This window comes from Kryptolebias marmoratus, linkage group LG12, assembly GCF_001649575.2.
Source record: "Kryptolebias marmoratus isolate JLee-2015 linkage group LG12, ASM164957v2, whole genome shotgun sequence".
In the NCBI taxonomy this organism is placed as follows: Eukaryota; Metazoa; Chordata; class Actinopteri; order Cyprinodontiformes; family Rivulidae; genus Kryptolebias; species Kryptolebias marmoratus.
The window spans coordinates 1,129,913-1,141,714 of record NC_051441.1 but is presented as its reverse complement, the minus strand read 5'-3'; the positions used below and the strand labels follow the sequence as shown (position 1 = coordinate 1,141,714).

The 11,802-nt window shown below is 41.7% G+C and overlaps 2 protein-coding genes across 2 annotated transcripts in view; one reads left to right on the top strand and one right to left on the bottom strand.

Annotated features, from left to right (window-relative positions):
* gas7a (growth arrest-specific 7a) overlaps positions 1 to 6,714 on the top strand; it is a 19,607-nt gene extending 12,893 nt beyond the window's left edge. The window contains exons 4-10 of the mRNA XM_017428562.3: positions 281 to 355; positions 1,071 to 1,149; positions 2,567 to 2,698; positions 3,968 to 4,091; positions 5,033 to 5,112; positions 5,201 to 5,299; positions 6,170 to 6,714. Coding sequence (XP_017284051.1) covers positions 281 to 355; positions 1,071 to 1,149; positions 2,567 to 2,698; positions 3,968 to 4,091; positions 5,033 to 5,112; positions 5,201 to 5,299; positions 6,170 to 6,283 — 703 coding nt within the window. The 3' untranslated portion in view covers positions 6,284 to 6,714. The remainder of the gene's footprint in view (positions 1 to 280; positions 356 to 1,070; positions 1,150 to 2,566; positions 2,699 to 3,967; positions 4,092 to 5,032; positions 5,113 to 5,200; positions 5,300 to 6,169) is intronic.
* A 2,673-nt stretch (positions 6,715 to 9,387) lies between these two features.
* On the bottom strand, positions 9,388 to 10,646 carry rcvrna (recoverin a). The gene is made up of 3 exons (XM_017428492.3): positions 10,148 to 10,646; positions 9,732 to 9,843; positions 9,388 to 9,656 (listed from the first exon to the last, which is right to left on the bottom strand). The coding sequence occupies exons 1-3, from the start codon at positions 10,526 to 10,528 to the stop codon at positions 9,538 to 9,540; spliced, it is 612 nt and encodes a 203-aa protein (XP_017283981.1). The 5' UTR covers positions 10,529 to 10,646; the 3' UTR covers positions 9,388 to 9,537.
* Between the last annotated feature and the right edge of the window lie 1,156 nt (positions 10,647 to 11,802).

Sequence of the window (11,802 nt, the reverse complement as noted above, 5' to 3'; positions counted from 1 at the left end):
ACCAGCCTGTGATGAAGACCAACCTGTGATGAAGACCAACCTGTGAACTCACAAGGAGCAGATTTGCAGTCGCGGCTGACCTTTTCGCCGAGTTGCCGGCGAGAGTCTGAACAGGAAGTCAAAGACCTTCAGGTGGCAGATTTATTCAGGTGTGGATGTGAGGCAGCCGGAGGACAGGAAGTTAAAGGGCACAAACATGGCCGCCGTGGCAGAACATCCCTCAGGACGAACACGAAGCATCCCTGGAACATTTTCAGATTTTTTCTCGTGTCTGTTTAAGGATAAAGATCGAGGAGGAGTACGCCAAGAACCTGTCCAAGCTGTCTCTGAGTCCCCTGGCGGCGCAGGAGGAGGGGTGAGTGCGGCGAGCTCCGAAAACAGCAGCGGCCTCTCTGTTAATGTCAATTAGCTGTGGCTGCCATCTTGAATTGGGTTGACTCCAACTTGTAGACGAACACCCAGTGATAACTTTCTGCCACGGACGGATTTTTAACCCTTTGTGTTTTGGCTGATGTTAGCTCCTGAAGTTAACGAGTCGTAGACAAACATCCAGCGACTCTTTGCTGAAAGATTCATTAAAGAGAGATATTTTGCTAACAGAACAACCAGGCAAATATGAACTGTGTAAGTGTCTGTTTTTGTCCTGTTAGCAAAATATCTCGTGAAGGAGTGGAATGAAAACTTTCACAATCACTGACGGAGTCAATCCAATTCAAGATGGCCGCCACAGTCAACCCACATCAGTTTTACAGATATTGAGCGTTCATTTGAGGAATATTAGTTTTATTGATGAAATATTTAGCTTTGTTTGCAGATTTTTATCATTTTTTCAGGTTGGGATTCATTTTAAAGCTAAATTTAAAAAGTTTTGTGTCTGATGAGGTTTTATTAAGATGCTGTCTGCACTGAAAATAAAACAAACTTCTTCCTTAGATAATTTCATTTCATGTTTTACTGACGTCTTTTCTGTATAATAAAATCAAACTGCTCGTTTCTGCAGCTGGTCCTGCAGAAATAACCTGACTTATTTCAAGATTTTATCTCAGATTTATGTTTTGTTTTTTCCCCAGGACTCTCGGAGAAGCCTGGACTCAGCTGAAGAAGAGCCTCCACGATGAAGCTGAAGTTCACCTCAAGTTCTCCAACAAGGTTTTATTACTATTATTATTATTTTTATTCCCGCCTCTTTTAACAGAACTGGTCAAAGTTATTAAAGCTACAAAAGCAACACAGATCATAAAGCTCCTCTTTGCGGAGTATAAAATCAAACAGGGAAAGATTTTCCTCCAGGAGTTTTATAGACATGCAGTTCTGAAATGTGGGTACGCATTCAACGTAAACAAAGCACCGGGCTTGAGCTTGAGTCACGTTGACCCACATCAGGCTGTGCAGGTAAACTAAAAAGACTTCGGCTGATTCTGTAGGTAAACTAACAGCTGGCGCATTTATTTTAAGGACATTTAAGGAATTTAAGGTCCTCAGGTGTTGTTTCCTTCGACCTCCTCCACTTGACTGAAGCAAACCTCAGAGGTCTGATGTCTGATTAATTAGCTGCGTGTTCTGACGAGCCTCCGCCGGCGTCATGTTATTACGAGGAGGCTTTATCGAGGCTGCAGGAGCTCGCTTTGCTCCGAGGTTTTAATAAGCTCCATTTCAGCTCAGACATCGAGATAAGCTCCCCGCACGGCTGACGGCCATGTTGGAGTTTATTGAACCACAAAGAAATGAGGAAACACTCCTTCATTCTGCTGTTTGGAGCAAAATATAAAAAAGACTCATATCGAGATTATTCCCTTTTATAATGATGCTTCAGATGATGCACAACAACACGCAGGCCTGAAAGCAAAAATAACAAAAAACAAATTAGCTCCACATTCTCAGATGGACTGATTTCAGAATTAATTAATTAATCAATTAAAGGCAGGATAAAAAAATACAATCCAAACTGAAAACATGAGAATCAAGACTGCTCAACTCCAAAACGATAAAAGTCGTGCAAAAAAACTTCAAATGTGCAGAAAACAGAAGCAGAGGTGGCTCATCAGTTTGTTCGATTTTAAAGAAAGAACTTCATCGTTTCACGTTTAGCCAACGTTTCACAGAAATTATTAAAATATTCAGGCAAATACGTGTTTCTGATGTTAAAACTTTATGTTAGCTGGTTGAAATGAAAACAAAGATCCTCCAAAAGTGACGCTGGAAGCTTGAGAACGAGACGTTTTGGTTCTGGTTTGATGTTTTTGTGTTTTAACGCCAACCTGAAGGAGTGACTCGTTGTTTTTAGGGTTTAAAGTCTCATTTGCCTCGACAACGAGCCCATAAATATGACGAGTTATAATTTAAGGAGCTTCGTTTCATCTTTAACTGACTGACTTTAGGAGTTAACCCAATTCAAGATGGCCGCTACAGCCAACTGACCTTAGCAAACCCAGAAATGTCAGTTTTAAAGTCATCCTGTTTGTGAGGAAAGATTCGTTCCGTTTCGCTGCAGATGGAAGAACCTCTGATGAATGGTTTGACGTGAAGCAGAAAGTAAAACTGTTTCTCGTCTCGTTTGTCTCTGCAGCTTCACTCGGAGGTGGAGAAACCGCTGCTGACCTTCAGGTGCGACAACTTCAAGAAGGACCTGAAGAAGTACGACCACCACATCGCCGACCTCAGGAAGCAGCTGGCCAGCCGCTTCGCCAGCGTGGAAAAGGTTCGGCTCTCCTTCCGACCGGGTTTAAATAAGCCGGTGTTTGTTTACATGGGAGGGATGACACAATGATAACAGCCTCAGCAGCTCCCACGCCCGCTCCATCATCCTGTCTTTGCCTCCCACCTGCTGAATCAGCTCATGAATGGACGCCGCCTCTGTCCTCTCACGTCACTCTTCTTTCCCTGGCATGTTGTGGTGGGCGGCAGCGAGATGTGTCAAAGAAAAACTCACTGCTTAAAAACGAAGTTCGGGCTGCCTTCGTACTCTTCACACCATGGCCTTGGAGAAGAAACAACCAATGAAATGGATTTAAGCAAAGATTAAAGGGTGAAACAGTTTCTGAGAGCAGATCTCAGGAGCTGCTTTCAGACCAATGAAGGACCAGATCTCTGAGAGACCAGAAGACCCACGTGATCTCAGTCAAACAACAAACATCTCCTGAAGATAAACCCCAATCTGCAGAACCACAGAAGAAGAGACACGACAGAGCTGAGGAAAGAACCGAGGCTGGAAGATGAAGGAGGTGTTTCTACATCTGCCTGCAGCTGGAGACAACAGAGAGAAGGTCTGGAACCAGGACTCAACTTGGCTGAAACCCACTGGTACCTCCAGATGTGGATACATCTGTTGGTCTCCTTCCACATTAATAAGAATAACAAACATTTCTCATCAGTTCCAGAAACTTTGATTCTTGTTTTCAGGCAGTTTGGTGAATTCCTTCCTGGTTCTCCGGGTCTGAAGGTGGCGTCAACCCTGGAGTTCAGCTTGGATGGTTTTGGATGATCCATCTGATCCACATCCTGGGAGGTTAGCTGCAGTCCCTTAAACCTTCTGCTTTTTAATAATCTGTCAGCTGTGGCCAGAGGAACATGAAGCTGCTTGGAGCTCTCTCTGAGCTCCTCTCACCTTTACTCTCTCTGCTCCGTGTTCAGAGACGTGAACACAACCAACCCAAACCACCCAGAGGCTGTTTGTTCCTTTTAAACTGGCTGACCGTCCGACGAGAAGCTCCAAGGCTCCTGTGATGCTAATTAAGGTCAAACAGTCTGAAACATGACTAGAATGCAAAGAACAATCGTCTCTTTAAAGGAACCAACAAATCTGTTCGTACTTCCTGAGACCTCTGGGAATCTGGTTTGAACCAGATTTCAGTTTTCCCTGAAGAAGAAGAGAAATCACTGGGAGACCTCAGAGATCACTGGACGCTGAAGGATCTCTCCTCTGTGGAACGATTCCTGACTCCTCGGTTCTGTTGATGTGTGTCTGCAGGCCCGGAAAGCCCTGGCGGACCGGCAGAAGGACCTGGAGGTGAAGACGCAGCAGCTGGAGATCAAACTCAGCAACAAGACAGAGGAGGACATTAAGAAGGCGCGACGGAAATCCACACAAGCAGGTCAGAGGTCGAAACTAAATCAAAACTCTGTCTGCACTTTCTATCACCTCACACACGTTTTTGTGTTTTTTATGATTTTGTTTAATAAACGTGAGATGATTAAAGATAAAATCTCACCTGACAAAGGTTGTGTTTAATCAGAAAGGACTCGTTCGCTGCTCCTCAGAGGACAAACTCTGCAGGGATCAGTGTGTTAGTCGCAGCCCAGAGGACTAATCAATAATGAACAATTAAACAACGTCGGCGTCGTCTGGCAGGATTTATTTACCAGGACTGATTAAATTTACATAAATCTCAGTGATGTTTCTCCTTGGTCTGTGTTTATTGACATAAACAGCTAAATGATCTTAATCCAGCAGAAAAAAATCATTATTTTTCATCTTTAAAAACAGTTTTATTATTATTTCATAAAACTGTGTTTATAAAGAAAGGTTGATAGAAGCAAATATCTGTGGAAATCTAACAAAATAAAAGCATTCAACATGTTTTTTACATTTATCTATTTATTCTGACTTGTTTGAAAACTTTATCACAGGTTAATTATTACTTTTTCCCAGCAAATAAAAAAATAGATCAATTTTACTGCAAAAAAATCTGTCATCATGGCCTTAAAACAATCAGTTTTATTTTCTTTTAAATGTAGGTCACAAAAGATGCCACTTTGTACAAAGAACAGAGATATATTTAAACTGTTGCTTTGAATAAAACACCTAATGTTCTTGTATCTACTTACACTTTTATTATGAACCAGTTCCATGTTTAATTAAAAGATTCATCTGTAAATAAATCAGCTGCAGGTGCCTGCGCGCCCCCTGGTGGCCATTATAGGTTTTACATAAATAAACATCAGGAAGCAGAGCTTCTAATGATAATAATAATAAATCAGAGAGTGTAGACAACAATGATTCTGGTTGAAGCTGTTATATTTCCATCTTCTCCAGGAGACGACCTGATGCGCTGCGTGGATCTCTACAACCAGACCCAGTGCAAGTGGTTCGAGGAGATGGTCACAACCAGCATGGTGAGGGAGATTTATGAAGCTCAGACTCACTGTAACGTCATGAAGTCCCAAACACGATTAAATAAGATTCATGTCCTGTCCTCTGCAGGAGCTGGAGAAACTGGAGGTGGAGCGGGTCGAGTGGATTCAGCAGCATCTGCGTCAGTACACGACTCTGCGGCACGAGACGGACATGTTCAACCAGAGTGTGAGTTTTCTGCACCTGCTTTCACTCGTTTGGATCCTCTTCCAGTCAGTTCTGCTGTTGCTTTAAGGATTTGCATCTTCTGAATCATTTTCATGCCTCTCTGTAGTTGCTTTTTGCAGCTTTATCTTCAACTTTTTTATGTTCTTTTAGTGTCTTTGCTGCTGTTAATGTTTTTATTCTTGTTCTTCCTATAGGGGCTGGATTTAGTGTCAGGTTTTGTTTCTGGTTTCTTGTCTTTGTTGTTTAACTGTTTGTTGCCTGTTCATGTCATCATTCACTTGTCCTCAGTCAGCACTTGTCTTCCTGCCACGCCCATCTTCACCTGTTGCTTGTTGTAATCACTCACCTGCGCCCACTTCCCCTAATGACCCTCAGCTTTAAAACCTGCTCACGTTCTGCACTTCCTGGCTGTTTCAGTGTCTCTTTTCTCTTCTCTCTGTTTTGTTTCACTGCCCCGTCAGCCTTTTGTTTTTTTGTTTTTTTTTTTAATAAATTTAATTTTTTTCCTCACTTCATAATGACTCTGTGCATTGGGTTCACCTCTCTCTGCCTGTCCTGATATTTAGAGCTCCAACAGGACTTTTACCACTTGCTGAGAAATTAACATTCTTGCTGTCTGTGGGGACGTTTTATATTTTTACATTTTAACACACTGAGCCACCTGTTTGTTCTGTTTTTGGAGCAGATGTGAGTCGAACAGCTTGACAGAAACGGACAAACAGTAATTTTTCCTCTTGATTTGCAGGTTTTGACCTGAATAATGTCTAAATGCTGCAGTTTTGATCTGAATAATGTCTAAATGCTGCAACTTTGACCTGAATAATGTCTTAATGCTGCAGCTCACGGAGGTTTTGTTGCTGTTGTTTGCAGACGGTGGAGCCGGTGGACCAGCTGCTGCAGAGCGTGGATCCAGCCAAAGACAGGGAGCTGTGGGTGAAGGAGAACAAAACCAGCGAGGTCCGGCCTGTAGACATGGACATATAGACGGTCCTGACCCGGCATCTGTATCACCGTCCGTCCACAGAACTTTCCATGGAGGGTGCATGTTCAGACCTGTGAGGTGTGCTCATCCTCTCTGACTGGAACCACAACCAGAAGGTCCAGAGAAGTCCAGAAAACTCCAAATGGATCCAAGTACCAGCATGTTCCTTCTAAATTCTACCCCTATCATAACCAACACGAGCTTATTGAATGCCATTTAACGTACTCTGCTGTTTACTGTTGTAAATGATAAAAAAATAAATAAATTCAGTGTATTTTAAATTCTTTACTTTAGCTTTCCATGTTGAGCTAATCAAACAAAACAGAAAATTAATGTTTGATTATTGATATTACCTTATTTTAGATACAGATGCTGAAGCACACTGAGATGTAACAATGAATATATTTTCATATTTCTTTGCTGGTTCATTTTGGTGGAAATGCATGCTTCGAACATCTTGCTTTTACCGGAGAGCTGCACAGTTTGTGGAAACATGACGGTTGTTTTCGTGTAGTTGGTTGAATTTGCACACGTTGACATGTACCCTGTAATTAATTTAGCAACTTACTCAAAGACTATATCACAAAGAAAAAAAGTGTACAGCGTTAAAATCCAGAAACCTCAGTTATCCAAAACACGCTCAGTGATTTGGAGTCGATTATTCGCGCCACGAGTCCCAACGCGTGGCGGGTCAGATTTAGGCCAGGGTCCGTTTCGGATCAGTCTGGAGGAAAAAAGGTGGTCCAAGTTACACTGAAACACCTTTTAGTGCCTAACGGTTTATATATCTGGAATGTCCATGATATATTCTCTGCATCAGTGTACATTTGTACATACTGGCTAGATGTATTTTGCCGTCAAATGTTTTACCGAGCCGCGGGCTGACAAGTGTTTGTACAATGTTGTTCGTTCTGTTTTCGGTAAACGTGCAGGGAATCTTTTTACGGTGGTGTTCAATAAAAAGGGTCAACATGCAGAAGAAAGTAAGATTAACCAAAATGTGTTGACTAAAGGACTACTGGACTCTGTTTTTTAGATTCTGTTGATCCGGTGCAGCAAAAACCAGCTCTAAAAGAATAAAAAAACTGCATGTGTCTGTGTTTACATGTGTGTGTTTGTCTGTCGTCTTTACATTTTCCTGTGGTCTGTTCCTTCAAGGTTTATTTGGATTTCCTTGTTTTGTGCCTGCAGACAAATGTGCACCAGTCTCATAAAAACCCCATAATGCTGATTTGTTTAGGGTTCCTTTCACGGCTCCGTGTGCAGGGTTTAGATAGCGTGTGTGTTGTTCCATCGATGTGTGTCGGTGTCGTGCCCCGTCGTTCTGTTCCTGATGACGTAACGTTTGAGTTTACTGCCCCTGTGTGCTGAACGTTTACATCAAATCCAATGTTTTAAGAATGTTTGATCATACGTGACCTCTGTCCAGATCGTGAACTGAGCAATGCAGTGTACAAAATAAATCTCCTCTTTGAAAATTAAACAGAGCAGTGTGTCATTACGTAACGCTACTGGGAGGCCGGGCTTTCAGAAATGTTGCATCTGTTACAAAATCCTTTTGGAAAGAACAAAAAGTCCAACAAATTAAATTTATATGTCCTCCACGACTGGAATGCATCTAATACTTTACAACAGAAAGTTGTTTTAAAAGCCTTTTAAAAGGGCTGTGGATGGATGAAGAGTGGATGATGGATGGACAGATGGTGTATGGATTGGTTTGTAGATAGATGAATAAATTGTTTGAATGATGATGGACAAAAAAGTTTTTTTTGGATAGATGGTTGGATGTTGGATGGATGGACAGACGGACGGATGGATGGATGTTGGATGGATGGATGGATGATGGATAGATGGATGGATGATGGATGGATGATGGATGGTTGGTTGGATGATGGATGTTGGATGATGGATGGATGGATGGATGATGGATGGATGGTTGGTTGGATGATGGATGTTGGATGATGGATGGATGGATGGATGGATGGATGGATGGATGGATGGATGGATGGTTGGTTGGATGATGGATGTTGGATGGTTGGATGGATGTTGGATGGTTGGATGGATGATGGATGTTGGATGGCTGGTTGGATGATGGTTGGATGTGTTTAATTCTTACATTATTTCAGTGAATAAAAACAAAAAATGAATAAAGCTGTAATTTATCACGTTTATTTGAGGTTATTTTTAGCCTAATATCAAAGGTTAAATTAAAATTATTTTTGATAAATCTCATAACAAAACCTCACCTGTAACAGCATCACATGTCACATTTTTACACATTAATGTGTAAAAAAAAAAACAACTTCCTGTGTAATTCCACTGACTGACAGCAGGGGGCAGTAATGCTCCTTCAGTATAGAGAAATATCCACAAACACTAGGAAAGACATGAAGCTCCTCTTCTTTGCTCTGATCTAAACATAAATCCATTATTCCAGTTAAAATGAAGCTTCATGTTTGCTGCAGCTGAAGCACAGCAGAGAGGGAGGGGGCGGAGCCTAAAAAAACACTTTATAAAAAGTTTACTAAAATAAAAACTCCAATAGGACTTCTGATGTCGGTTTTGTGGATTAACAGTTTTAAACAAACTAAATAAAAAAACCTCAAAGTAAAAATAAAGCAGAGAAGAGTTTTATTTTATTATCTTTGTTTATATTGTTATTTATTATTTGTTGTCCAAACTGAAGGCATTTAATATTTCCACTAGTATATTTTATCAGTTTAAAGAGTTTAAATTAAAGACAAAACTGCGTCGGTTTGATATAATTAAATAAACAGAACTAATGGAGCCTGTTAAAGCAGCGGACTGTCCTTATTGTCCTGAGTGGACACTCGAGGACTGAGACCGTTTGTCTCAGCTGACCTTCAGCTCCTAATCGGATCAGCTGATACAGGCGGATTGTTAACCTGAGCCTAATTCTCTTCATAAGGAGCTCCTGTCCTGACTTCTTCTCAATTAACCTAATGAATGAAAACAAGTGTGAAAAAACAAGCTGCTGCCAAAAAGGAGAGAGTGATTCGGCTGCCATTCGGCTGCCGTTCGGCTGCTGCGTGAGTGGGTCAGGAGACAGAAAGTTTGGACGGATTCTGTCCTCACGTCCATCTAGCTCGGTTAAGATACAGTTATTTTATTAGACACAAAGATTTTGCTGCTTCCTGGGTACAAAATTCAAAGTGAGACATTCCTCAGAACAAAACTCACATTCAGTTAAACGTAAACAACAACAAAAAAACAGTCTTAATACGACTCTCCTGCATTATTGCTTCTTCTCTTTCAGCTTGTCTTTGATTTTCTGTGGTTCGTCGTACTGTATCAAGCGCAGGATGTCCTTGTTGTCCATCACGCCCTGAATGAACTCTCCTTCTGTGATTTTATCTGAAAGGAACACAGAAATGCGTCGTTTTTGTGTGTTTGATTGTTGAAGCTGCTGCAGAGAGGTCGATTTTTTACCGTTTTCCTTCTTTCCGAAAAACGCCCAGATCTTTTCGGCCCTCTTCTCCGGCGTGTCTTCGTCTTCGGGAAGCTTCTTCTGGTCCTCGACGGGGATCATGTTGAATATTGACTGCAGAGACAGAAACACTTTTCATATTTATTGACAAATAAAGTTGCTTTTTATGCACAAACTTAATGATAAAAAAGAACACAATTAGCAAACGAACTGCAAATGCAACTGGAATTTTCTTAGATAAGATTTTTTTGATAAGTACACACCGTTAAAACAAAACAATAATAAGAACTTATCAGTTTGATTTAAATTACTTTGAAGGCAATGTTGAGATAAAGTCTAAAAGATATTATCTACCACAGGAAAAAGAAATGCGTGCTTCTTATAAATGTAAGCACATGTTGAAATAAATCATAGGTACCCTAACAATCTCTTGGATTTCGTTTTTGCTGATGGTCCCGTTGCCGTCCACGTCGTACAAGGCGAAGGCCCACTCCAGCTTCTGCAGAGTCTTCCCTCCGGAGGTGAGGTGCAGCGCAACAATGTACTCCTTAAAGTCCAAGGTGCCGTCTGCGTTGGTGTCGAAACTCCTGAAAACGTGGCGAGCATACGCCGTGGGGTCGGCACCCGGGAAGAAGCTGGCGTAGATGCCCTCAAACTGCTCCTTGCTGATCTTCCCTCCGGGACACTCCTTCAGGAAGGACTGGTACCATGTGCAGAGCTCGGCTTCGGTGTACTTGGTGTTGGATTTCAGGTCCTCCAGGAGCTCCTTCGACAGAGCGCTGCTCTTCGTGTTCCCCATCCTGCTCAGAACGTTAGAAACCTTTGGCTCGTTTTCCTCCTTCGCTGTGTTTGAGGTTAAACTTCTGCAGAGCCTTCAGAGGAGTTTCTCTGCCTCGCTGCCAAATGAGATTATGGTTATCACTACCTAAATCCAGACAGCTGCCTTAAAGAGGATCAGCACGTCACAGTGCTATGACACCTTTCCTGAAAGACGCTGATAACAGAGGAGGTTTGAACGCTGCAAACTTAAATGCTTTTCATGTGAAAAAAGCCTTCGCATCTTTGACAAAATGGTTCCTAAAACTGCTGTGTTTGGTTCAGTTTAATTCTTAGAAATAACTAAAAGCCATCGGCTCAAACTGAGGCCCATTCCTCAAAATACAGAAGGTTGGCAGTGCTGTGAACAACATAGCTGCCATTTTGCCCTCTGGATTGATCATCTACAGCGTGGATTGAACATCGTTAGTCTACAGGTTCTGGACAACAATGGAACAGAAAAATAAAAATAATGTTTTTAAAACAGAACAACCAACTACAGGGGTTAGACAATGAAACTGAAACACCTGTCATGTTAGTGTGGGAGGTTTCATGGCTAAACTGGACCAGCCTGGTGGCCGATCTTCATTAACTGCACCAGTAAGAGCAGAGTGTGAAGGTTCAATTAGCAGGGTAAGAGCTCAGTTTGGCTCCAAATATTGCAATGCAAACAACATTATGGGTGACATACCAGAGTTCAAAAGAGGACAAATTGTTGGTGCATCTGTGACCAAGACAGCAGGTCTTTGTGATGTATCCAGGGTAATGTCAGCATACCACCAAGAAGGATGAACCACATCCAACAGTATAACTGTGGACGCTATCTGAAAGGTATGTTCCAGGTGTTTCAGTTTCATTGTCTAACCCCTGTATGTTTTCCTATCAGAAGTTCTTCATGAAAACAAACAAAAAAACAGAAACCAGACCTCAACAACATTTAAATATTGATTCAGAGACACCAGAAAAATACAAATCTTTCAACAATGCAAAGACCAGTCTGAGCTGTCAGCACCAGAGATCCTAACATCACCAACGTATTTTTAACTATAATTATCAAATTCTATCTTTGCACCAATGGCTCCTAAATATCTTCTGTAATGGCTGCCAGTCATGGCCGAAATTTCCAAAAGTTTGGAAAGTGGCTGAATTTTTACACTTGTTTGACCTTTAACCTGATCTCGCTAGATGGATGGTTGGTTGGAATAGTGGATGGATGGATGGAATGATGGGTGGATGGATGGATGGATGGATGGATGG